Genomic DNA, 27,724 nt, shown 5'->3' with positions numbered 1-27,724 from the left:
GCCTAGCACAACAACTAAGAGGCAGTATAAACCTGGCTCCATTACATCAAATGTGACTGGTGTGAACTCTAACTTTCCCCGAATGCCAAACCACCTTGACTTTCCATGGACACCAACCTCAATTGGAACACATGGCCAAAAAAACAGACCGCCTCGTATCAGCTATTTATCCTAAAGGAAGCCAAATCATTTCTTCCAGAAAGCAACTTCAGAACTGTTGTTCAAGCTCTTATACGCTTGCATATGGATGGTGGTAATGCCCTACTCCATGGACTTCCAGTTTCCACACTAGCAACCCTTAGGGGCATCCTACATGCCTCAGCAAGTCTCATCCACGGCCTGAAGAAGTATGATATGATCACCCCCATCCTGATGAAACTCATTTGGCTCCCTTTGCTGCCCAGCACCATGTTCAAAACCAGCTGCACCATTTAGAAAGCCATCACGACCAGCACCCCAGCTTATCTTGTAAATAAGATCACCTTCTCTGGTGGTTGTCCGCACACCCGCAGCCAGTACACAATCAGACACTGACAAAAAGTGTTAAAAAGAGAAAACAAGACAAGTCTTTTTCATCCATGCACCCAGGAATCTGGAATACCATCAGGACCCACTCAACACTGCTCTAATTTAGGAAAGAGTAGAAGACTTGCCTCTTTAAAGGACACTACATCACAATGCATTAACCGCCCACAACCCAGCTTCCTCTCCTAATACTCATTGACTTTTTGCTTGTCTTTGACCATGTACATCACTCCACTGCCTTTTATGCTGGTTCGTACTATCAAATTACTGTATACATACATCAACATGCATACATATGTACTTGCATAGGATCAAAAAACAAAGACAACACACTTCCAACCACACACCGAATGCAGCGTAATTTGATGTCCATGTAGACAAGTACTTCAGTCTCCCACATAAGGGAAGTAAGCGGTATATAAATGCTACAATACAGTACAATGCCCCCACCACCATTGGATGGAATTTAGAGGGCTAAAAAAGGGGGGTTTATTAGGAATTGTATTTATTGGGAGATTATATTTACTTCTGCTGTGAGAGTAGATGTTTTACTAATGTTGACATTCTACAGTCTTTTTTCTGCATGTAATAGTTGTTACAACTTGTGTTAACTGGCACAGCAAGCATATCAATAGTATAGTAGGCTCTGGCCTGTGTACAAAGTTGCCCCGAGGGTGATTATTAATGATTGCGGTACTATATTCTTACTTGTCTATAAAAAATTGGAGTGAGATGACAGTTTTATTCTTGGATACTAAGCTTTATACCTTCATCTAGAATATGATTTGTCAAGAGTGATAATATATATAAAGAAATTGATCACTAACGTGATGCCAATGTAATTTGTGATGGCTTTCATTATTTTGTGAAGGTTATGGTTGCATAGCCCATCTTTTCTGCCACATTTCAGTGTTTTTTCTAGTATTAATTGTATCCATAATGGTTCCTTCAAAGTTTGATGTTTTTTCTGCAGTTTTATTTACTGATATATTACCCTTTCTTTAAGGCATATTGTGTTAGGCTACGTCTTATAAATTCTTGATCCTCTGCTCCCAGTGACCACTGGCATGGGTTTTAACATGCAGTCTCCCCGCATTTTGCACATACAGGACACCACCTTTAGATGTGTCCAACAGGCCTTAGACCTGGACCTGTTTATCCATCCCATTATCTGCTGAGCATGGTGTTGGCTGCCCAATGCGGCCTTCTCCGTCTCATTCCCCAGTGCCCAGTGGACAACACTTTAGGCTGGGCACAGAGGTTACTGAGTATGTCTGCAGGGAATAGCTTTAGGACTTGTTGCCCAAGGCTGTGTATATCGTGTACAGTGACAGGGGTTCTGGATTTCATAAAGTGAAAAAAGGGGGTGTAAAAGTAACTGAGGGTGATCCAAAGAAACAGAAGGCAGTGTCAATTTCTCAAACACCTGTTTAGCTATTTGTGATGTGGTTAAATTGCATACTGTTTCTTAAAAAACAGTTGAATCTATTGATTAAAAATGTCAAATGTGCTCGCAAAAACTATCTTTTAAGCCCTCTGATACAAAAAGGGTCTGTTTTCAATTGCTTAGTTTTCTGCAAAAATAGATCTTACTCGTGTTCATGTCAATGATAGTCTATAAGTGTCTTCCTGTCTCCATAGGAGCTGGCCTCTCCCTAGTAGGGACTCCACAAGGAAAGGTGCGCTCTAGTACTGAGAAGGGCTGCAGAGAAATTGCTTCCCATAAGACACAGACTGTGTAGGTGAGACTCACCTGGAGCTCTCTGTTCTATTCCCCTAGGTAACAGCCCGTCAGAACTATGATAGGGACAGGCATGCGTGTAGTGTGTGGAGTGATTAGACCAGTCGGAAGGTCAGATTGGGAATCCTGTCTCTGAAAGGGACTCCCATTGCCGAGTTTAAAAACAAATTTGACCTTCTGTCCTCCTGTTCCTTAAGAGCTGTTGATGCTTTGGAACGAGCTCCTTTGAGGCATCAGTTTTCTATGAATTCATTAGAGGGATGTTTTGGTAATTTTATTACACCCGTGTCTTTAGATTGCGCAATAAACTGGCCCAGCGTCAAATCTTTATTCCATAGCTGTCAAGCAGCGCCATGCCACGTGGGTGATCTTCAGTTAGCAGGTTCTTTTCGGGCAGCTACAACAAGCATTGCAGTTTAATCTGAACTATTACAAGCATTAGTCTCCATGTTCCAGCATGCCTAGTGCTGTTTGTTGTCTGAAAAACTTGGCCTGGCCTCACCTCACCCTCGATACACGGGGCCAGCAGACAGCAGCGAGAATACTCCCTTTAGTAAACATGAAATTCCCTGTTTCTGCTTCGAAAAAAGGCGTCGTAAAGAAAGTAAAATGCAAAGCTACCTGCGAGGATGATTAAAAATATCTTTGGGAACGCTAATGAGCCTGCAGCATTTTGCGACTTGTTTTCTCTGTGTCTGACTAAACTGAATGGTTTCTTTCAAAGGTCCTCGTGCCAAAGGAGCCCGGATTCATGGGCAAGATGGTGGAGGTGGACATTTACGAAGCTGGGAAGCATTTTTTGAAAGGGCTGCCGGCGTCGGATGCCAAAGTCTACACCCCATCCATCAGCCGGCCGCTGGCGAAAGGAGCGGTCTCTGGTTTAACGGAGGTAGGCGACATTTGTTTTGCTTTAACGTGAAAGCCGTCCCGCAGCTGCCCCGGCCTAATGACTGCAGCCCGTGTTTGTGTTTTCATTTATAGTTCCCGCTTCGGCCATGTGGAAGGCGTTATCTTTCCAGCACGTTATAAAACCCTGAATTAAAACGCGGCCTGCGCTGATGTCTGCGGCTCTCTCGTTCGACTCCCCGAAAAGTGATGAATGTGTTCTTAATTGAAGCGGATTGTTTCTGCTCAGGCGAGGGGGTGGAGGAGGGGTGAAATAAATGCCAGGGCAACGGGTTACGGTCAGCCAGCCGTTAGAAAACGATGCATTTGAATTTCCATCACCGTACATAAAACATAATCGTGTCTGCAGGTTTTCAAGGTTACAGTATACATTGACTGAGGCGGCCATATGTACAAAAGTAAATTTACTATCCAATACAGCTTATGGAGGCTCTAATAGCCAATGAAATGTTCCCCCTTAAATAGTCTTAGTGTTACTTGCATAAGCCATGGGCATGCTGCTTTTTCATAGATACCTCTTTAAGTGAAGTATTGTGGAGTGGGTGCTTTTGAGGCACGAAGTGTATACTTGGATTGCTTGTTCTGTTGTTTGTGTTGTAGAATAGTCTTGCCTACATTTTCCATACGCTGTATATGACTTTGTTCACAAAAAACAATGATATGTAAGAATCCAAAATGGCTGCACAGAGTAATTGAACAACTGCACTGCAGAATCAAGCACTTCTCCAAGTGGCTCTCACCTGTAGAGCCAGAGGCTGTTGGTGCCGCCGACAGTGAGGAGAATGTTAGGGGGCGCCCAGACTTTTTTGACATGATAGGTATTTAACTCAACCACCCTGGTCATTATATGGTCTGTATAGAAAGCGTGTTGTTGGCGGCCATTTCAGTTTTCTTTCTACTTTCCTTGCAAAGGGCAGACATTTTTTTCATCTGAGATGATCTAGTTGGTTGGGTTGCCGATCTTTTGGTCATGCACTCACTTGACTGCAGACTCCTGAGTGCCTATCTTCCTTTTCCATTGGACGAGCCGTGATGTCAAAGTGGGAGTGGTCAGTAAATATTGCAGGCAAAGAGAGATGTTAAATTGGTTATTACATTTTACGAGGCTTAGTAGTTGCCTGTAAGTCATCTTTGGACTATGTTAACGATGGCACATGGCTATGACAAATGACTTGCTCATGATCCTACTTTCTTCCATGCTATCTTAAGTCTGATCAAACATTGCAGATTCACAGTAGATAATGAGACTGGTGTTGATCATTGTCCAGGATCTGAATTTCACTTCTGTGATATTTGAAGTCATGCGTTTTCCCCAAAGGTGCCTAGTGATGTCTACCTTACAGCATCACATGATTGTTAAAAAGATACAGTATTGTTGCACTTTTATTTTCTAGTGATGTCACTCCTAAAATTATAGGACTTGGGGAGAGCCAAGTTGTAGGACAGCATTTGAAACCCTACTCCATTGTGATTTTAAGCGGAAGGAATCCAATTTTTCCGGTTCTGTTGCAGTTGGAATTATTTTGTCGTGTTAAGAAACGTATTCATTTACGAAAGGGTAACCTGACCCCTATTTTATACCTTAGTAAATATGCTGCTTGCCAAGCTCTCTCCTACGTTTCATTGAACCGCCGTTGTAAAAGCTGATGGAGTGTGAAATGAAAATGTGTATCACATTTCTAAGCACCATTTGGTGCCCTTTCTCCAGTGGAAATGCAAGGAGGGAGGCTCAAAAAAATAACATGTAGCATTAGTTTAACATATGGAAGAATGACAGCTGACAGTTTATTCGGCCATGACATTTCAAAATTGTTTCTTTTAGATGTACCAGTTTTTTTGTTCCCTTGAATTGAATTGTAAACATGGTTTGAAACGAGGAAGTAGCTAGCATTCCTTGTTCATTGCTGAGACGGTAGGCTTGTGTCTGAGTTGCTGTATAGCTCCTGAATCTCTTAAGAATAGGTCTTGTGGGGCCTGTAACTGAAACGATGTGCCTAGTATACTAATACTGCACGCTGTAGTCTCAACCCGTGTTGTGTACACTGACATGTTTTTGACCGATATTGTTTTCATAGATTTCATATAAATCGCTATATGCCACATCAAAGCTGCCTCTAAACGCTTTGGCGAATGAAGAGGGCACATGGTGGTGGAAGGCAAGCTGTCTCGGGTGAGCAATGGTTATTGGTTCCTACAGCGCCAAGTGGGTTGTGTGAGTGGCTGATCTTTTGAGTAGGCTGTTTCTACAGTTGCAGGTTAAAGATGGAAAATCCTATGTATTTTAGTCCACCTGTCTTGTGCCTGGGGGCGTGGAGCCCGAGCCTGGTCTTAAGTGTTTGAGTGGACTTTACAGATTGATACAGGGAAGTAGTCTTCTTAAACTGAAACGATACATGCAAATAGGCAGCATCTCGTTCATATGTGTGATAGAAGAGGTGTTTCATTAGTGTCCGCTTCAAGTCCTTGTTGTGATGGTAGAGCATTTTGGAGGTGTGGTACCTGTGAATTAAATGATCTGTTTCCAGATCTTGTTTTTTTTTTTGTCATGAGTAATTGTGCATGGTTGTTGAAAGGACATCTCTGTCACTGCCTGCTTGCAGGGCTGGATATCTTGGCGTGTTAATTTGAGAGGGCTGTGCATGGGTTGGGGCTGTTTATGTAGTGATTATATGATCTGAAAAAAAACAGTTGGTTATAGATTCTTTACCTTTGAGTTACCCCCAGGCGTCAGACTGGATCCGGAAAGTTTTTCGTCAGCAGTACCACTGCTCGTAGAAAGGTGGCGTTGGTCGGCTCCACATTCATTGTTTGGGTCGTGGTCACTGGGATGTTATTGCGGTAGCTACTTCGACGCCACCCTCGTGCGCTCAGATCAGTTCTTTCTTTTTCCGCGCCAGTCAGCGCAGATCTGGAGAGAGCGGTACCTCCAGTCACTTTTCGACTGACTTTTTCTCTACTTTTGTCGACACAGTTTTTGCTGAGTCTTCAAATCCTGGTGCATGAGGGTTGCCTGGTTTCAAGGCCTGCAGTTCCCGGCAGCCGTCTAATATCGGTGACGGATCCGCACCACGTGTGCCTGTTTTGCCTGGAGCGCAACCACAATCCCAAGTCGTGCTCTGACTGCCGTACCAGGAATTCGAAGTCTTTCGGGAGCGGTCCCAAAAGCTTCTTGAGGCCCGGCAGTCGCCTCTCCTCTGTTCGAGCTCCTAGTCGCGTGGGAGGTCAAGGGACCAGTCGCGGAGCCACCACCATTCTTCTTCCAAGTTATTGCACTCCGCAGGTTAGTCGAAGCACAACAAGAAGTCAAAGAAGCATTGTCGCTTTTCAACTTCTCTCCATTGGTAGGCCGACGCGACGAGGGATGCAGGTGGTGCCCCTCGCGCTGCTCCGTGTGCGGAGCCCAGAAGGGTCGACTCTGAGTTTCCCTCCATTCCCGACACCCGGAGTGACCCCTGCCCAGCTTCACCAATTTTACAAAGCGATGCATGCCATCTTTGGGCAGCCTGATAACCCCCGTACTCGGCTGGGGGCCCTGGGCCTTCAATGCCGGTGGCTTTGGCCCCAGCGCTGCAGGTTTCCCTTGGATTAAGGCCTGGATCCGGATCAGCACCGGTCCCGGTTACACCTCCCCGGCACCGATTCCACCTCCCCGGCACCGATTCCACCTGCAGCACGTCCACAGCCGGTGTCTGCTGTGTCCCCAGCCAACGTCGACCTCGGCCTCCACCTTGACGTAGACACGGAGCTGAACCGGTGCCGACTGGTACTTTTGTGCCCCTGTTTTACTGTGGCTCTTTTAGACGAGATTGGCAGCCACAACGATTTCCACGTCGGTAGCCCTTCAATGCTAAACCTGGTTGAGGTCGACTGGTTTTTAAGGGGATGTCCAATCCACTCTTATGGAGCTGCCCAGATGAAAAACTTTCCGGATCCAGTCTGACGCCTGGGGGTAATTATATGGTAAGGAATCTATAACTAACCTATGTTTGTTACAGATATATCGTTACCGAAGGTTAGTAACTTGTTCTTTTAGTTGAAAATTATTGAATTCTATCTTTTGAGAAACGGAATCCTTAACAGGAAGTACCTGTTCAATTATTTCCAAAATTACCTAGATTCCATCACATATCCTTAGTTTACCAAAGGATTCTTCTATTGCATGTATGGACTATGAAGCATCTATTTATTGCAATGGAAACCTTATTGGAAGTTACTATGCAAAAGGCTTTCTGAGTAGCTTTGTTCAGAATGGTTGTCAGTGTATAGGGTAATCATTTAGGAGGTCGCAACTGCCGCCCCATTCAATGTCTGGCACTACCCTAGCAATGCCTGGCCTCAGAGGTGGCACATTCAGTGCCAAGAACACAGGGGCCTCTCTGCATTCAATTATTTTCAACAATTCTTTCTTAATACTAATAGCGAATAATGCTTCCTTATTCACTATTAGTGTAATAAAAAATGGAGCACACTTATCTGAAACAGGGCCTTTAGTGGCAGCTGTGGTAAGTAAAAATGTTTAAAGGTATGTTGTGTGGTTCCTTGCGGGTGAGAGTGTTTATGTGAAATAAGAGCGTTTGTATGAGTGAGCATGTCTGTATGTATAAGAATGTGTGTGTGAGTCAGATTGAGTCTCAAATTTTTACTATTCTTTGACGCAAGGCAACGCTGCACCAAAATTGCTGCGCAGCCTTGCATCAAAGGGAACGAGTAAAACAAAATCACCAAATCTCCAGAGGTATGGTGCATTGTTTCTCTTCTTGTGCCCTGGTGCACTTTTGGCAGCCACACACTAGCGCACACATTCTTACGCCATACTACAGGGGTATGTGCATTTTGTTTTGGAAGTGGTACTTTCTGTACAAAAACTATGCTTTAAGACTTTTCGCACTTTGTACGTGTGCTATACAATGTAGCCAGCACAATGGCAACGTTGGAAAAACAAGAAGAAATTAAAACTTTTCTCTTCTTTATTCCTACATCATAAAGTTGTGACATTTTGGCAGAATTTCCTCTCTACAATGTTTGTAGATAGTGTTTCGCGTCATAACCTTTGGGTGGTTGCATTGGAACGCCCATGCACCACCCATGCAACACTCACTTGACGTAAAATAACGTAAAGCTCTACATAGCTCAATTTTGCATTAGTTTGGGACACTATCTAAACCAAATCAGAATTTGCGTTGAATGGTAAATCCCAATCTAACACTTTGCACCAGGTTTGCATCACAAAAGTGATGCAAAACCAGTGCAAAGCATTAGTAAACCCCGGCCTGAATGTCATTAAGTATGCTTGAGTACGAGTGAGCTTAAGAGCGAATGCGAGTAAGTGAGAATGAATAAGAACTGAGTGTAAGAGAGTACGAGTGTGATAATAGACATGTGAAATGCCTTCCTGGAAACATTCTGGGCCAATGGTGATACGACGTCACGTCCTGAGGTGTCATTAAGGTTGAAGGGTTTGTGGTGTCGCTTCCACTCCCCCTGGCATTTTGGTCAATCAGCGCAGATGTACTGTGACCTTTTTGTAACACATGGGTGGAGTTTTTTGTGACTCTCTTCCCTTTTCATGTGATCTGCTCTGTTTTACATCTATTCTGTATCTCAGCCCGCAAGCCCAGGACCTTACAAATCTCAGCCTCTGTACTTTCCCCGGTCTGCCCTTCGTTTGTTTGTGTCTCTTTTGACCCTAGCTTTGTTTGCACAGGGAAGATGTCCTGGGGAGGAGAGCATGGACTTTCCTCCGGAACCCAATCTCCCCAATTAAATCCTTTTTTCATCCTCCCTTTTCCAGCCCTTGCATTGCAGTGTGTACCAGTGCCTGCAGGCCTCTTACCACCACCATTGCACTGCTGATGCTAGCTTGGTGACAGGGAAGTGCCAAGCACAGAAACAGGTGGATTGATAAGAAAGAGAGTGAGAAGAAAGTTGCAGTTAAACCACCCATACCTCCAAGGCAGTGTAAGGATAAAATGTGTACCTGAGAAAGTGTGCACTGCTCCTCCTGATGCTGTGCAGGGGCGTCTGCAGTGTCTGGGCTTGGGGCTCTTCCCTATCAGTTGTATGCATTATGTAGATGGTAATTTCTAATAGTAATTGCCATCCACATAGCTATTACAATAATGGCAGTCCAAGTGAAAGTATTCCCTGTTCCTGGCTGTCACAGGCAGGCACTGGCAGTACTTGGTATGTGTATTGCCCAGCTGCCACGATGCTCTATCTGACCCTCACTTATACAAGGGCCGGCAGCCTGGCACGTTTCTCTGGCACGTGCGGGAGTGAACATTTGCTTACTTTTGTCTATAATTTGATTAAGGCCAAGGGCCTTCTATTCTCTGGGGTCTTGCGGGACACCCCCATGTACAGCAGCGTCTGTTTTTAAGGCAGCCCAGGGTGCTTCAGGCATCAGTCCTGCATGTATGTCACTCATCCGAGCCCCACCCCTGCCTTACCACCCCACCCTTTCCTAAATCGTCACAGTGTTATGAGGGGTCACCAAGCATCACTGTCCACCTCCACACTCCGCTTTGTGAAGGAAAAGGTGGGCTATGAGTGTCAACAGGGCACAGGCAGCTACCTAGTGTAAGGTGTACTTAGGACAGCCAATGGTAGGCTCTATCCTCCAGGCTAGAAAGTCGCACGTGGAGCTCTGAACCCCTTCTCCCCCCCCCCCCCCCACCCACCCAAACCCTCAACTCATTGGGGGCTTTTTAGGAAAGAGCAGGCAGTACCAAGGACAGGAGGCAGGCAAAGGGACGGCCCAGAGCCGCCAGTAGCATGGGCACAAGGACTGCTTGACGAAAGAAGAGAATGTAGCGTAACGGCTAGGGCAGTCGACCTCGGAGCTGGGGAACCGGGTTTGAGTCTCGGCAGGGACGCTCAACATTCTGTGATTGTGGGCAAATCAGGTAATTTCCCCGTGCCTAACAAACAAAAAAAATGAATGTGTTTGTCTGTAACGTAACTGGTGCTCATGTAAAGCGCTCTGATTCCTCTGGGTCTAGTTTGCGCTATATTCCCCCACTCCCTTCCCCCTTGCTTGAAATGGAAAAATAGAAGTGCAGGTACTCTGTACCAGAGTACCAGCTTGTTTTTGAGAAGTGCCGGTACTCTCCAATTAAAAGTATAGCATTCCTCTTGAGAAGTGCTGGTACTCCCCGACTCAAAATAAATAAGTGCTGGTACTCCGTACTGGACAGTACCGGCCCATTTAAAGCACTTCCCTCCCCTCACAAAAAAAGAGGAAGTTGGGGTGGCTTTATAGATTCCGGATACTGGGAAATGAGAATCTTATTTGCGCCATGTCTTCTTCGTAGTTCAATATTGTTTGTTTACACTCTGCAAAGGTATGCAGCCTCCTTTGGCTAAGGTTGTGTGCTCAGTTTGCCCTACTGCTCTCCCACCCACCCTCACATTTCACCCACAGACCAACTGTGATTATGTGAATCTCTCTGCCTAGCTTTTCTATTTTTTTAGTCTGTTCTCCAAGCACACTTATTGCTATGTATCTTTAGTCTAGCTTCTTGAAGTGGGCGAACCATTGAAAGCTTGAGCCAGTTGCCTGGCTATGGCTCAGCTCGAGGCAGGGGTAGTCCAATGTTTAGAATAGGTTACAGGAGACAACCTGCAAAACAATGCCTCAAAAACAACCCACCCCATTGACTTTTCATAATCTGGAGCATTGGCAGCAAAACATACCTTTGAGAGCAGAGGCAAAACAAGATAAAACACAACAATAGGAGCCACCCCTTCCCATAAATGAATTTCGTCCCACCCCCAACTTAAGGCGCCACCTATAATATCTCCGATATGTAAAGAAGTTCATCAAGTCATAGCTGTTTCAATTGCCAACTTCACAGGAGCTCATTCTACAATTGGAAGAGTGCTGCCATAGATGTGAAAGATGTATCCAGCTCATTGGATGTATCTGAGTTGTTCATGGGTAACCATACTGGGATGATTAGCTGTTCAGGGCGAGTTCTTTCTTCTAATGTCAACACAATCTGCAAAAAGTAGTTGATCTACTTTACCCTTTTGGTATTCACAGTTGGTATGAATATATCGCCCCTCAAACTCTCCAGATTACAGAATTAATACTTGCATAACCCATACATGACGCTGGCACTACTGCAACAGACGCACCTATACCAGACATCTCAGACTCTGACAGTGAGAACGGTGATAAAACTACTGGGAATAATATCAGCATGCATTCATTTGATTCCATGTGCAAGACTTTACATGAAGCCAGTTCAGGAATGGTTCAACAGTCTGGCATCTCAAGTAAAGGGGCATTTGCAAATGTAGTGGCTGTAACAGGCAGGTTACAGAAGGAATTAAAATGCTGGAACAGTCAAACATGTAAAACATGCAGACAATTCAAAATACCTACCCTGACTGCCATCATTATATCATTACAACTGATGCATCTCAAGTTGGGGAGGGGACAGGTGAGACAGTCTCACCTCCACAATTTAAAAGAGAGAGGTCACTGGTCAAAGCAAGATACATCGAAATACAGAATGTATCTGGACTTAAAGATGGCTCCTGACATTGAATGCCTTCCAAAGTCAGATTCATGGGAAGGGATACAAATACTAATGGACAGCACATGTTAATTTGTGAACAAATGGAGGAACAATTTCTTACAGTCTGTCGAAGTTGGCTCAAGAGAATTGGCACTGGGCCCATGCCAGAAGCACCCTCTTAATTGCTGTGGATGTGCCTGTAGAAGAAACCATTCATTCTGATTTCCTCAGCAGGCGGTCAAGTACTCCCCATGTATGGGAACTAAAACAAGAAATTGGCCAAAAATATTCAACATATGGGGCACGACAGACTTATTAATCACAAATTAAAAATGCCAAGACTTCATATGCAGGCATTTTCATCCGCAGTCAAATGAGAATACACGTTTGATAAGTTGACGCCACAAGATTGTGTATGCATTTCCTCAAATGCCTCCAAATACTCCGCTCCTGAAAATAATTCCAGGGCACAAACGGGCACGGACCACGAATATTCAGTGCAGATTAAGTGTTTATTGTAAACAGTACGTCATTACGCGTTTCGGCCTTTGCAGGCCTTGATCACGTTACGCTGCTGCATTGTGGGACAACCATATTTAAAGTGACAAGTGTTCAATTACAGCATGAATACTGACAACAGACTACATATTTAACGCAAGGTTTTTTAAAGTGGCATAAAGTGCTTAAATGCATACTTGAAAGACAACATTAAAATACAAGTTCCCTTTTCATATTTGTATGTTGATGTACACAAGGAATTATAAAACCATCCCTTCCTGTTGAACTTCGATGTGTGAATATCACAGGAAAATATATAAAACCAGTAAGTTTCCCATACACTATATTTCAAGTACAAACTTAAAATGCCTTATAAAAATGAGTTTGTTGTTTTTCTCATTAAATCATTTGAAAATTCAATTGGATCCTTGTGGACCTTAAAATGTATATGTTAGTACTTATATCTTATAATACATCTCCTTTAGTCTTATAGTTAATTAGTCTGTTAAAGTGATGTACTACAAAGTGCTAGAGTGCCATTGTGTCGATATTGCACCCTTTGTGGTTTTTATAAAGTGCTAATTTTAAAATCACCAGAGGGTTAGCAGCTGATATTGTTACTGAATACATGAATGTATTTTGTTAGTTTTTTTTATTGTTTTCTTATATATTTATTTTGTTCCATTCGCTATATTGTTTAACTCTTCTTATGGGTAAGCCTTATTGCTGAATTCTATTTTCAGAATTTGATTGGTAGATTTTATTGAATTGGTACTATCTGTCCAACCTATTTTACATGCTGATTGTCTCGCCAGTATATTCGCTGCTATCACGTGACTCAGTTAAAGACGTAAATAAATCCTGAGGGGCGTTGAGTCCCCCTGGCGTTTTGGAATCTTGTTTCAAAATATATTGAGTCTCCAGTTTTTTCAATACTGCTTCCTTGTTATCCTCCCTTCAGTTGCAAGGCACTGAATCCAGCAAATTGTATTCAAGCTGTTTTAAATTGTTGTTGTGCCTCTCTCTTAAATGTCAAGCAACAGGGTAGGTTGGATCTTGGTTGGTAATCGCCCAAATGTGTTGGAGTGATCAAGAAGTTCAAAACACCCAAAATGAAGTCAATATTAGAAGCACCCAGATGGGCTTGCAGATATGGCTTTCAAAAATTACACAGTTGATGCAACAGAATGTGATAATGAGTTCAGTTCGAAAGGACACTTTAGCAACACATAGGGCCTGATTCTGATGTGGTTAAGAAGGTCTCCTAACAGTATTTGCTCCGTCCAAAATCAGATCGGGAACGTGTCTGTCCGGCCTACTCAGAAAGGTTTCTGACTGACCAAGTACGATGCGAGTTAGGCGTTAGGAATATCCCAATCCAATCCCGGTGGCATTTGTAATGGCTGAGCCGTACGGAGCAGAATCGTATGTCTCTAGAGGCCGTGTTTCCGAACAACCGAGTACGATGCTGGATTTGGACAGCCTTTCCGAATTGTGCCATCCGACTCAATCAGCAGTCAGAATCTGCTTTGGGGGTCGTTAGTGCCCCCCCCCTGCACCGGGAGCCTTCCCAACCCCTTACCAGCCATGCACAGTGTGGGTGCCCAATTTTCCCCAGCCGCCCCTTTCTTCAGTGGGAGCCTCTGCATTCGGTCGGAACAAAGGCTCCCATTAAAGTCAATGTGAGTCCAACCAAATCGTATCTGAAAGCATCCCGATGCATGATCCTCGGTCGGTTGGACTCTCCCGATCCAATTCGGTCAGAAATTATTCCCAAACCCATTCTGTCGGGAAGCTTTCCAAACCGCATCAGAATCGGGCTCATAAAGGAAAGGTATTTCATGCAGACCCTACAACTAGTAGCTTGGAGCCTCAGGTGATAAGTTCCAGTGTTTAAACCTCCCACAAAAATGCATGCATTATTAACCTCTTCCATGCTGGTGACGGAACCGCTCCGTCACCAGCCTCGGTCGCGCTGTGCTGGTGACGGAGCGGTTCCGTCACCGCCCGCTCGGCGTGCCTGCGCGGCGCTGATTTCGCGCCTGCGCACTCTATTGAGCGGGCGAGGCTCGTGGCGGAGCGGTTCCGTCACGAGCATGGGAGAGCCGCGTGGCCCCCTCCCCCCTAGCACTGCGGCGGAATTGCCGCTGCAGCGAAGGTGCTAAAGAGGCTGGAAGACCATCCACTGGAAAGTATTATTCAGAAATATGGTTTACATGTCTCAGTTGATGAACAAGAAATAATTTTCAGGACCTGAAAACAGATCTGGTACTGTTGTTGAACTATCTTCCGTATTTATCGTAATGAGGACTCAGTTATATATCTTTTTGAGTACATTTGTCAGCTATTTGGTATAGGCAAGATAGGGTAAATCAGATTCGGATTCTGTCAATATCAATCATGAAACGGTTTCTACAAGGAGAAAAAAGTATGCCCCCTTTATGCAGTACCAGCCTCACAGTGGACCTGCATTTGGTTTTAGCTGCTTTAATTAAATCTTCTGAACCTTTGATAAAAAATTTTTTTTTTTAAATGACCAACTCTAAAAGCAGCTTTTTTAATTATGCTAACATTCTTAAGGAGAGTTTCTGCCTTTCAGGCACTATTAATAAAAGATAATTATCTACACGTTTACAAAGATACGGTGATATGCAAACACATCCAATAATTGATCTCTAAGGTGGTCAATTACATTTCCCCCTCCCACTTTTTTCTAGTGACTTAACATTTTGACTGAAAGAATATTGCATTTTCTTGAGGTTAGGAGATCTGTTGTACTATCTGTGGGATACAAAGTATTAGAATAAATAAATCCCTGGGTTTTATAGGCTATGCTCATCAGGCTTTGAGTGTTAGTTTCTAAAGGGACATTTGCTAGGTAAGTTTTCTTTACTAAACATATGTCCTACCCACTAGTCAACAAAGCATTGGCCTAAGTGAAAGTCTTGGCACGATACTAAGCCACACTATACACGTCCCCTCCAGCTGTTCTGCCTGATGGCATGATGGATGAGTGCGCACGGGCCATCTCTCAGCTCCCCACTCTGATATTCCCAGGCCCCAACGTTGTTTCAGTGGAGTTTTTCCAATGCAAGCCCCCATATAACCCACCCCCTCTATTCTCTCTATCAGTAGGCCAGTCCTTAGACCATCTCCCTCAGGAGCTGGAAGAAAAGCATATCACAACTATACTAAAATCTAACAAACTGGCACTCGTTTGTACATCTCACCATCTCATTTCATTAATAAATAGTTACTCAAACATATTAGCCATATGACTTGCCATGGTGATCACTGATCTTGTCCATCAACTCCAAAGTGTCTTTATGCCACATCGATCCACTCAACATAACATCTGGTGACTATTTAATGCAGTTACCATGGACGGATAGTTGCGAGAGCCTGTAGCTGTCCTAGAAATAGATTTTGAGAAGGCCTTTTTGATAGTCTCTTGTGGGATTACCTGCTCTCCTTACTGGAATACTTGGGGGTTGGACCTTTATATCTCTCATGTCAAATTACTGTATAAGTCGCCGCAAGTGCAGGTTAAGGTTGGTGAGGCTCTCGCCCTTTGCCCTTGTGGCTGGGTACGAAGCGAGTGGTGGAGCCCCATGCACATTTACTCAGACCAGATACTAGAATTAGGGGCCTTGCATGGTTGGATATATATATATGAAGATCGGGTATCCCTTTATGCCGAAGGCCTCCTATATGTAGGCCAGGCCAAAATATCTGAATCAGCAATAGTAGAAATCTTAGACACGTTTGGTGGCTATTCCAGATTGAGGGTCATCTGAAGGAAGACACGATTCTTCCCCTAGGACAAATGGGATCTTCCATCAATTGGGTGGCTTGAGGTAGCATAACTGTCGCTCGCTCCGGAGTTTGCTATGTTGGGATGAATGTAACTGATAATGTTACTTCTGTGTTTATGGGACACAGCACAGATGAAACAGTTACAGAAATTAAGCCCCAAGTTCTGTATTTTTTATGGGCGCTAAAATAACCAACTCCCTTGAGTGAACTTCTGCTTGAATGGATTATTTTGCACACATCTCTGCAAGTTTATGCCAACTAATTTCTGCACGCATGAAGCGACCATTACTTGGGGGCACATGACACCCTACAAATCATTGAATGGACAGGTAATTCCCTGAGAGAGTACAACTCCTGGAAACATGGTTCACTCTCAGTCTCATGGGATTTCTACATTGCAATAGATGATTGGGGAACGTACTACTCCTTATGAGGCATTGAAGCACAAAATGTTTCTAAAAGGTTTTTCACTATTACAATGGGAATACTGCAACAGTTCAATTGAATTTGTAATAAATCACCTATAAACTTCAGTAGTTTGCCAGTATAAAAAAAACAGAATTAGTAGTTAACTAGAATTGCCACATGTTCTCAATGTGAGGAAGTGGAGTCCCTAATAACTGAAGTTAATACCTTGCAGCAAGTATACAAATGAAAAACATCTCTGCTGACTCCTGTTCTTTTTTCCCATTATTTTTTTTTTTGCTCCTAAATCTTGCATGGATGGATAGATTAGAGTGCTAGATTGGGCTCCAAGAAAAATAAATCTGTGCTGCTGGTTGAAACGGCATGTTTGCCAAAGTTCTTTCAAATGTCATAATATGGTACAGTGGACGATTTTTCACCATATCGTAAAAAGAAAATAAAGTGTTGCTTGCCTGAAACTTTTCTTTGAGATTAGGCTTGCATTCAACGCTGGTGAAATGTGCAGCTTTCTTTGAAGTGTAGGGTCGCCCTTTAGCAGGGGCGAGATGGGCCCACGCCCAGGGCGCTGACAGAGGGATGCATGGAGCTGACTGCATAAAGGTCATTCAGCAGTCTCCCTCTGACCTGGGTAAAGAAAAGTGTGTTAAACACTGTTTTTGTAGACTGTTTATCCTGCAGCTCTGCACGAAAGACTGGGAGTAAGGAATGGTGTGTGACAGCCTCATCTTTAAACAAGTAGAGGATGGGGGATATATTTTTCAATGAAAGGTTAGTAGGATGGGGGCGTGGGAGGGCACACTGTTTCACCTGGGGTGTTAATGGCGCAAAGGTTCTAGTGTTAGTAATTTGTCTGACCCAGGAAAAGTGACATATTGCCATCTCCTTCACTGCCATTAGGCCATCGTTTCCTGCTTGCTGGAACAATCTGGTGCCCCCTGCTGCTGGCCTTTTTTGTTTGCCCACTCTTGCCGCCCCCTTACATTTTTCTTTCATCCCCCTCATATTGTCCTTGCACACGTTTCCGGTAATCTTGCATTTGATTTTTGAAGAAGGCATTCAACATTGCAGACACGTTCTGCTTAGATTCAGAAACTCAGGTTAAACTCAAGTTGGGGAAAAATCTGTATATCGTTGTCAGAAGAGTTCAGATCCCCACGTGATGTACTAAAATTCATCCATTTGGAGCACCTGCCATTTTCAGTGACGGGGAATTTGAATGGAAGCAATAAGTTCTTTTAGATAAATTTGCATAAGAACGCCCAATGAGGTTGAGCAGGGAAACCTGCATTAGAGCCCAGCCACTGTCAAGAATGTAGCCACCAGTATAGCCTTAGAAACATCTGTATGTTCCAGAATTACACTAGCCATATAACAAACGAGAATACAGTCCAAAGATGCTCAAACAAGCTTGATTAGAGGACCAGCCCATTCACAGATAATTTAACATAAAAGTCACATACATCATCAAGTTGACATTTCCAGTGATTGTACAGTGCTGCTTCGTCTTAAGTGGGGAGAAAATGGTTACAAACAGTACATCACATCATCACATACTTCCCTTCTTTGCATTTCTAGCTCCACTGTTGGTGATACACATAGGTTGCCACGGTAAGCATTCCATTTGCCCCATTTCCTATCCAACTTCAGACACCCCCGCAATTTGAATACTTCCGTTTCTGCAATCATGCATTTATTTATTTCACCCACACTCGGGAAGTAGGCGCAGCCACCGCCCCCCCCATGCCTTCGCAATCTCACGCTTAACAAGGATGTAACCCAGTGTAGTTAGTTGTTGTTCCACCTCTGTGAGGTCAGTCGGTTCCCATATATTAAGAAGACCCAGGCGCGGTGTGAGGGTGACTTCCTTTTCTAAGGTGTTCTGAATATGGGTTGTGGCTCCCTGTAAATGTGAATGTAAATGTACATGTATTTATATAGCGCAAATCACCGACCCGGTATCTAAGCGCTTGCTTAGGGAACCCGTCCTGGTATTCCCCTGTGAGATACCCCGGCAGGTTATCCACAAGGTGAAAGCCAGGCATCCCGCCGCGAGGGGCCGTAGTGGAGATTAAGCAAGCTATTGCCCAGAGTCGCAGAGTGTGACCCCGTGAGTCGAGTAGGCACCGGAGCGAGAATTGTCGAGTCCATGGAATTTTTTAGCCCGAGACCCGCCGAGGCAGGGAATCGAACCCTGGTCCACGGCCGATCTCAGATTCCGGGTCTGCAGCCTCTAACCACTGAGCCATGCTTCTCCACTCCCTCCTATAGGCTCCGTATTACCGGGCATTTCCAGATCGTGTGATAAAAGGTGGCAGTGTGCCGGCAGCCCCGGAGACACATTGTATCCAGCCTGACGGCTTTCTTTGCTAGAGTAACCCCGGTTAGGTACGACCTGTGTAAGATTTTGAGTTGAATCAATCTGAAACGGAGAGTAATTGCTGCTTCTCTGAGGGACATTAGTGCCGTCTGCCAGTCCTCATCGTCAATGAGTCCCAGGTCTCTCTGCCATTGCTCTCGTAGTTTGTGGAACGTGTCAGGTAGATTGTTGCACAACTTTTTGTATGTCAGTGATATAACTTTTGAGTGTAGCGGTCCGTTTATTAATCGATCTTTCAGCGGTGATGCCTCAGGTATATCCGTGAGATTGGGTAGCACTGTGATGAGGGCGTGTCTAATTTGCAAGTATCTGTACATTTCACCTTGGGCCATTCCATATCGTTCCATAAGCTCCTCAAACCCGATAATCAAACCTATTTTAATCATATCTCCAATAGTGGAGATTCTTATAAGGTTCCATTTATCAAAGCCGGGTTGATGACATAAGCGTCCCAGTCTCTGTATATACCATTAGGGGCATGGCTTTGGTAAGGACATTTGACCATCCCAGACGGGTGTTAGCTTGATGCCAGACTGTCACCGTGTGAGATGTGGGCCCAAAGTATCTCTTCTTCTTCACTTTTGAATATAGTGCCCCTAGATACCCTTCTCGTCCCGTTTGGTATCTGTCTAAAAGATAGGCTGGATCCAAAGGGGGACGATAGATCCAGTGATTCACTACACCTAATTGAGACACCCAGTAATAGAGTCTTAGGTCCGGGAGGGCGATAACTCAATCGTACCACCCGTTTGTCAGTTTTTTAAATGCAATACTAGGAGACCCACCGTCCCATAATAGCATCTGAATTGCACTCTCTATTTCCGAAAAGTACGTATCTGGGACTCGATGTGGGCAATTTTGGAGGATGTAGAGAAAGTGTGGGAGAGCCCACATTTTAAAAAGAACAGCTCGGCCCACCAGTGAGAGAGGTAAGAATCGCCAGTGTTTCACATCCACCCGTAGGCGGGACAAGGGGGGCGCCAAATTATGGTCATAGAAAACGGTGGGGCTTGAAGTGATGTATATTCCCAAATATCGGAATCCCTCAGTGACATCCCTCCACACAACAACCCTCCGGGAGCCGAGTGACCGGACCCCGGAGCACAAACAGCACCGATATGCTCCAGTTAAGGGCGTACCCAGAGTATTTCCCAAAATTTGTGAAGATACTTAAGACCCCGTGGATTGATCTCTATGGAGAGGCAAGATAAAGCAGAATGTCATCTGCATAGAGGGATATTCGGTCAGCATGACCTCTGCCCATTTCAGGCCTCTTACCATGACATCTCGCCGCACTCAGGCCGCCAGTGGTTCAAGCATGAGCGAGAAAATCAGGGGGGACAGGGGGCATCCCTGTCGAGTGCTCCTTTTTAGTGTGAATGTGCGAGATGTGTAGTTGTTCACTCGCACCTGACCCTTTATACCCATGTAGAGCAATTTCAACCAGCCCAGGAACTTCAGACCGAAGCCCATTCTCTTAAGGACTTCAAATAGGTATGGCCACTCGATAGAGTCAAATGCCATGGAGGCATCTAGAGACAACACCACTGCGTCCTCTTCCATGTATTCCCGACGTACATTATGGAGGCGCCGGATATTAAGTGCTGTATTCCTTCCTGGTATAAAGCCAGATTGGTCCGAGTGGACCAGGGAGGACATGACCGTGACTAATCGCGAGGTAAGTACTTTCGCTAGGACTTTGACTTCTACATTAATTAATGAGATCGGCCTATAGGATCCGCAGCTGTCTACAGGTTTCCCTGGCTTGCGGATCACTGCTATGGAGGTATTCCTTTTTCGTAGCTTTGGTTATACATGGCCCTTAGGTGAGGGGCCGTCTGAGAAGCGACCAATTAAAAAAATTCAATGGGGGTCCCTTTTGGCCCCATCACCTTCCCTGACTGGATTTGGCTTATGGCCATTTGGATTTCTTCATCTGTCAGGTCTTCATCAAGGGTGACTCTGTCTGTGTCACAAAGCGTCTGAATGTCACTGTCGGAAAGGAACTGACGGGAGTCCTCCGCCGTATAAGTAGTGGATGGGGAATAGATATTCTCCAAGTGTCCTGCAAAGGCGTCCGCAATGTCCTTTGGATGTGTAACCTGTGTGCCGTCGGCTAGTGTCAGCTGGGCCACCCATCTCTCGCCTTGATCCTGCCTTTCTAGCCAGGCCAGGGTTTTACCAGCCCTGTCACCTAGTTCGTATATTCTATGTTGAGTACGGAGTAGTTTGGCCATCGTTTATTCCCTAGTTTTGATCTTATATTCCTCCTGTTTAAGTGTGAGACGGTGAAGCGTGTCTTCTGAAGGTGCCCCCGCATTGTCAGCTTCTAATTGCTGGAGCTCACTTTCTAATTGTACCAGCTGCTGGCGTTTCTTATCATTGTATCCCATCTTAGGTGACAATGCCTGCCCCTTCTGTACCCCTTTGAAAGTCTGCCATATAGTGAGCACTGAGTCAACTGAACCCACGTTTTCTTTAAAGTAGTTAGTCGTCTGTGTATGTAGTTCCTGTTTATTATCAGGGATTTTCAAGAGCCAGGGATTTAGGGTGATTGTGGTCCGTGGCTGAGGATTCCCATGTGTGAACTCAATCCTTACTGGGAGTGGTCCAATATACCCCTCGGCAGTGCCTGGGGATTGCGAAAGTGGCCAATTGCAGCTGTGTAGGTTAAAAAATAATCGATACGGGATGAGCTATTGTGTTCGTTAGAAAAATAAGTGTATTGGGTCCCATCCGATTGCAACGCACGCCATATATCAGACAGGCCCATGGCTGTGGCGAATTCTGCCCTCAACACATTTGTTTTCTCGCCCCCGGTCGTTTTGGGTATCTATCTTGTTGGTCATCCATTGTCATGTTAAAATCTCCACCCAAGAGTAGGGTACCCACCGGGATGTCTGTTAATATCTTACCCAGGTCTGTCAGTGCCTCCTTACCCAGTGCTGGCAGCAAGTATAGCGATACAATATTGAGTGCCTTCCCCACTCATTGTGCCTCGAGGACCTCAAATCTCCCCCGTGTCCGCCCACTTGCGTTTCACCATTAGTGCCAGGTTCTTTTTGACTAGTATGCCTTTCTCTCTAGAACCCTGCATGTACTAGGAGTTTGTATTCCCATCTGGTGAGGGCCTTACTCTTATTACCCACAATGTGTGTCTCTTGTAGTAACACTACATCTGGCGCCTGCCTTTTTAGATATTGTTGGACTATTCCCCACTTAATCCTATCCCCCATGCCATTGACATTCCAGGTAAGCACGGAGAGTGACGTTTCCGTTCTGCCTCCATCATCAGCAATGAGAACAATTAAATCAGGACATTTTAAACTTTTTCTGGGCCCAGTGTTTCTAATCTGTGCAGCTAATGTATAATGGTCTCTTAGTGTGATGCGGGGGCGATCACCTATGACAGTCTGGTGCCTGTTTATCCCCCCCTTATAATCATTGTCCGCAGTGGAACACGTACATAACAGCCTGTAATCAATGACTTTCGAGCTCAACAAATCTTGAACCAACAAAAAAAACAAATTGTGAAGACACTCCCAACTCCCCCCTCTCTCCCCAACATCCCCCCCTCCCACCCTGCCTCCCTGCATGACGGGTTCACAACCTCCCACAACTTGCAGAGCGCCCATCACCCACCCGCAACCGTTTGGAGAACGTGAAACAATCCCACTCCCTTAGGCAACCGTGAGTAACTGTTACCCTCTCCCCGGGCAACCATCAACACCATTGGTAGTGTATACTGCCACGATAACCATATAGCTATAAGTGGAAGGAGAAATTGACCCCCCAAGGCTAGGCAATTAACAATAAAAGATCAGTGTATGCAACCTGCACCATAGCGGACCCCTGAAAATGACCTTATATAAAGGGACCAACAGTGTCACATAGGGAGACTTTCAAGGGGGTCTCCGTCACCCTTGTAGGGCGTTGATACTTGCGTTTTCGTACAGTTCACCTTTCTGGACTCGGAGTAGTCGAGTCATCCCCGTGAGGTGAGTTGCGTTGAGCTCCACGCCCATCAGGGCCTCTAGAGCCGCCCGCAGGCCTGTGGGTGCGCTTGCCAACCGTTCTCCAACCCTCAAGCCAGTCCCAGGCGTTCTCCCGCCTGGTGAAGAACCACAATTTACCTTCCGACTCAATCCGTAGCTTCCCTAGGAACATCATGGCATATTTGATCTCTTGGTCCCTTAAAGCGTGCTTCACCTCCAGGAAGCTGCGTAGTGGCTTCTGAACACGTAGTATAAAATCAGGAAAGAAGGTGACCGTGCTATTGTCGATGAGTATTGGCGGTGCTGCTCTCGCTGTCTGTAAAATGGCACCCCTGTCACGGAAGTTGAACACACTTGCAAGTAAAGGTCGTGGAGTCGCCCCACGTCTAGGTCTGCCACCAGGGACGTGAAGCGCTCACTCAATGGAGAAGCACTTGGTAAGGCCACGTAGCTGAAGTTGTTTAAGAATCAGTTCCTTCACGAATAGGTCTGCCACCTGCCCCTCCGCCCGCTCCGGAACTCCTAAAATACAAACGTTATTCCTTCGCATGCGACCTTCATAGTTCTCTATTTGCAGGGTTAGGGCTTCCTGTGCGCTTTGGAGTTCCGATACTTGGCGTTTAAAAAGATCCGAGTCAGATTTCAGCTCCTTGGTGGTTTCTTCCACCTCGCCTACTTGGTCTGACATTTTCCGCATGTCTGCCCTGATGATGGCCACCTCTGTGGCCACCGTAGTGATGCTGGATTCAAGGGAGGTACGAACCCCCGTAATGGCGGACAGGATGTCTTGTAAAGTCGGCTTCGTCTGTTCTCCTTGGGGTTTTGGGTTCTTCTGCCAGGCAAATTTATCAAGTTTGGCCTGGACTGAGCTGCGACCTCCACGCCCTGACGCCATTGTGGTGAGTGAGAGCCTATGTCCGCAAGCCAGCAAAAAGAAGAGGGGGGCGGGAGAACCGCCCCAGCCAGCTACTCACCATCGCCTGCCGTGAGCGTCAGCCCACACCAGCCTGTCGGGTTTCACCAACTAAGTGCTCTCCCCCACCTGGAGAAAGTCAGGACACAGGTCCATCCAACGCCGCTCCCAACCCCGGGTATCAAGACTGGGGGAGGATGAAGACGACACACCACAAGTAGTATCTACCAGGTTGGGTGCTTGAGGAGCACTCGGTGTGCCCGCCCCCAGAACCCAAGCAAACACAGACCTGAGCCTCCGGGGCTGGCAACACGATGTCCGTCTCAGTAACAGTCTCAGGCACAGATCAGGGCACTCTGTGGATCCGGGCTGCAGGTGAGAGACAGCTGTAGAGAACTCACCGCCTGCTCTGCGTGTGCCTCCATGCCCTAGGAAATATTGCGATAAGGGGCTGAAAGACACGCCTTATTCCAGGCCTCAATTATTCCCCGGTCGCACAGTCCAAGGAAACAGCCATTTATTGCCTAATTCTGAGCTCTCTGGCAGCCCCTGGGGGCACGGTATGAGATCTGCGGGTGAACGGGGCTCCGGTAGTGGCCCCCCCAGCCCGATCATGTAGCGGAGCAAGGCCATGCAATTTGGCCGCAGATCCAGGGCCTTTACACCACGCCGCAACCCAGGCGTCGAGTAGTGTGCGCGCCCTGAGTGGTGAAGGGCGCGCTCCATGCAACAGAAGTCCCGCGTCAGATCAGCGCCCGGCCCGCCGGAGAAACAGAGTGCGGACCTCAGGGCCGGGAACCGGAGCCCTTGACAGCCGAGGCAAGTGTTACTTGCCGGGGTTATATGGATTTAAGCGGATTTTACGGGAGTGGCACAGCGGAGCTCAGCTACTGTGCGGCCATCTCCCTTGGCAGTTGGCCATGTCCCCTCGCAAGGATACATTTTTAAAACACATACAGGTCCCACCATCTCTAAAAGTGGCAGGCTGCCTAAATGGATGCATTCCTAGAAGAACCAAAAGTGACCTGAAACGTCTAGGGCCAAGACGTTTCTCCTAAGGTCAAGATTCTTTAGTAGCTGTGTTTGGTGCACAAGTGTTCTGCTCTGTGAGGCACCAGAAGTGATAACCGGCGACCTGGTTCTCCAAAAAATCCTGTAGGAACATAGGCAAGGTTCATTCAGACTTTTCTGCTGTGCTGCTAACCCCCTCCCAAAGTGGCTAGCACTCACAATGTAGCAAATGAGTCCTTACAGCGTCTATGCAATGAGGACCTGGGAAGGGGCGAGCCTCTCACTTAAACTATGTTGCCAGAGTCTTTGCCACTCCTACAAGCGTTGTGGAAAGGAAACGGATGTGCAGCTAGCAGTTACTGAGCTTTCGCCTCTTTTCAACTCTGCGCTCTGTAAGTAAAGATTTATTGTGAGTTGTGAGCAGGAGAGATTTGCTCTTGAACGCTTCTCAGGCAGAGTGGTGTGAACAAACTAAATGCATGATTCGGTCACGTGGGCATGGAGACACTTGCAGGAACATGACTCCTGAAACGAAAGAGCCGCTGACTTCACTCAAATGGATTTGCCAGAAGATCATGACTGACTGACTGAATTATTTTTAAAGCGCTCTTATGCCAAGGCGTCTTGGCGCTGTAGTACGAAAGAAAATACAGAGGTTGGTTAGGGCATGGAAAAGAGCCATGTTTTTAATGCCTTCCTGAAACCCACTCTGGTCTTGTCAGACCGCAGCGCGAGGGGCAAGGAGTTCCACAGTTTAGCGGCCTGATGGGAAAAGGATTTCCCACCCCATCGGGCTCTCCGTATTCTGGGTAGGCGGAGCAGATCTTGGCTAGCTGATCTTAGTGTACGCTGCGGAGGATATACCGAGGAAAGAGTTTGGAGAGATCTTCTGGCACATTCCCATATTGGGATTTGTGGACCAGACAGAGGGCCTTGAATTGAATTCTGCGCTTAACTGGGAGCCAGTGCAATTCACGAATGGCTTTGGATGTAGGGTGATGTTTTGGCAGGTTCATAAGGACTCTCGCTGCCGCATTTTGAATTGCCTGTAGTTTTGCCAACTGTTTTTCACCAGTGCCTAAATATAGTGAATTACAATAATCCACCCGTGACATTATAAGGGCTCCCATCACCGTCTTCCTTAGGTTGAGTGGGATATACGGTAGGATTTTCCTGAGCACCTTAATGGTGAAAAAGCAGGCCGATGTTACCCTATACGTAGCTTTCGTTATTGAGATTTTTTGAATTTTTTTTTAGAGTTTTATATAGCGCGAACTAGACACGAAGATATTGAGTATCAGAGCGCTTTACATAGCACCAGTTTCGTTATAAAAGGACACATTCATTTTTGTTAGGCACGGGGAGATTAAGTGATTTGCCCAGAATCACAGGATGTTGAACGTCGTTGCTGAAACTCCAACCCAGTTCCCCAGCTTCTACGTCGACCGCTCTAGCCGTAAGGCTACATCCTCTCCCCAGTTAGTTGGTTGGTTAGTTGTGGATAATCCACAACTAACCAACAGCAGTCTGCCCAGCACAATTCGAAACATTTCAAAGAAAACATCGAAGGGGTTAACTCTGCACTTAACAAAAACTATGTAACTTAGGTCCACCTATATCAAAAATCAATTTTGCATTATTAAAATAGCAAATTTTAGGTAATCCCTATTTAAGGAATGCAAAATGGCATGTAAGAAAATAGCGATTCCTAAAGATTTGCAATCGCTACTAGGCAATCGCTCCTAGGTAATACTACTCCATTCACTCCTTTGGGCCTAAAGGCCCATAGATGCAAATGGTTTTGCATTACCTAATTTGTGATTACCTTATTGGTAATCGCAAATTATATAATGCAATACCAAGGGTGCCCGGGGGCCTACAGCTCCCCTGAAGACCCCATAAAAACAAATGTGAACATGTAAAGCGCACACATGTACTAGGGGCATGTGTGCACTACATGGCACTTTGAAAAATGCATTTTTAGAAATTTGCACATGGTTACCATTGACTTGGAGTCGATGGTAATAGCATTTCCTTATTGCACAGTGTGCATTTAGAAAATACTAGGTACATGTGCTAAGGGATTCGCAAATTGCGATTCCCTATTTCTAGTTGCAATTTTAGGTGATCGCAATTTTTGCGATTGCCTAAAATTGTGACTACAAAGCCTTTCATAAATCTTGAAAGGCTATTTTTCATTGGCACACAGGCGAAATTACCGATTCACACTGTTTGCAGGTGCAAAATTGTTTGATACATGTGGCCCATAGTATCTACAGTACATAATTCAGATTGTTTTTGCTGCCAACCTTTAACTGTAAGACCACGTGTATGCCTATTCTGAAAGCTGAGGTCTGGCTGCTCAGTCCACAACGTTCTTGACTGATACGGAGAAATGAGTGTTTTGCAATCCATCTTTTGCCTGAGACTACTTTTGATGTTGCCGAGGATGAAAGGCCTGAAAACGCTCAATGAAGAATTGCAAATCTTTGACATCAAAATGCCGATGTCACAAGAGGATCTCCTCTGCTTTGTTTCTTCACTCTGCCTTGATACTAAGGTCTCAAATTGGCTGTGTCAGGATATTTTTTCACAAATATCTTCTGAAAAGCAGCCATTTTACGATATTCTTTGGTATTTCACAAAGCAAACGCATTTTCTGCAATAATCAGAATACAGTCTCAGTTGTTCTTTAAAAAAATCAATTTTCTTTGGTCTGACAGGATTCTAGTCATACTCTTGTTTTTTTTCCTCATTTTGTGAAATGTAGGCTTTTCATCTGCTGGAACGATCACTGAATGATGTTAATGCGGCCATCAAATCGGAGCGAGCGGAGAATGTTTTGAAGTGACATTTCTCACTGAACTGATCAAATAATTTCCCCTTCCTCATTTTGAGTTTATCTTTCTTCTCTAAAAAAATGTCAATCGCCTATTTAAATTGTAAATCCCTGAACAGTGTCCATTAGAAATCACAGTTTTTCTCATGAGT

At 45.4% G+C, this 27,724-nt stretch overlaps 1 protein-coding gene across 1 annotated transcript in view; it reads left to right on the top strand.

Moving 5' to 3' along the window:
- The window catches only part of CDKAL1 (CDKAL1 threonylcarbamoyladenosine tRNA methylthiotransferase), a 2,471,408-nt gene that overhangs the window by 2,353,178 nt on the left and 90,506 nt on the right, over positions 1 to 27,724 (top strand). Inside the window, exon 14 of the mRNA XM_078687932.1 lies at positions 2,991 to 3,155. Within this exon, the coding sequence (XP_078544058.1) occupies positions 2,991 to 3,155 (165 nt within the window). The remainder of the gene's footprint in view (positions 1 to 2,990; positions 3,156 to 27,724) is intronic.

The sequence above is a fragment of the Lissotriton helveticus genome, chromosome 4_1 (genome assembly GCF_964261635.1).
Source record: "Lissotriton helveticus chromosome 4_1, aLisHel1.1, whole genome shotgun sequence".
NCBI classification, from domain to species: Eukaryota; Metazoa; Chordata; class Amphibia; order Caudata; family Salamandridae; genus Lissotriton; species Lissotriton helveticus.
Note: the sequence above shows the minus strand (reverse complement) of the source record. Positions and strands in the feature narration are given on the sequence as shown.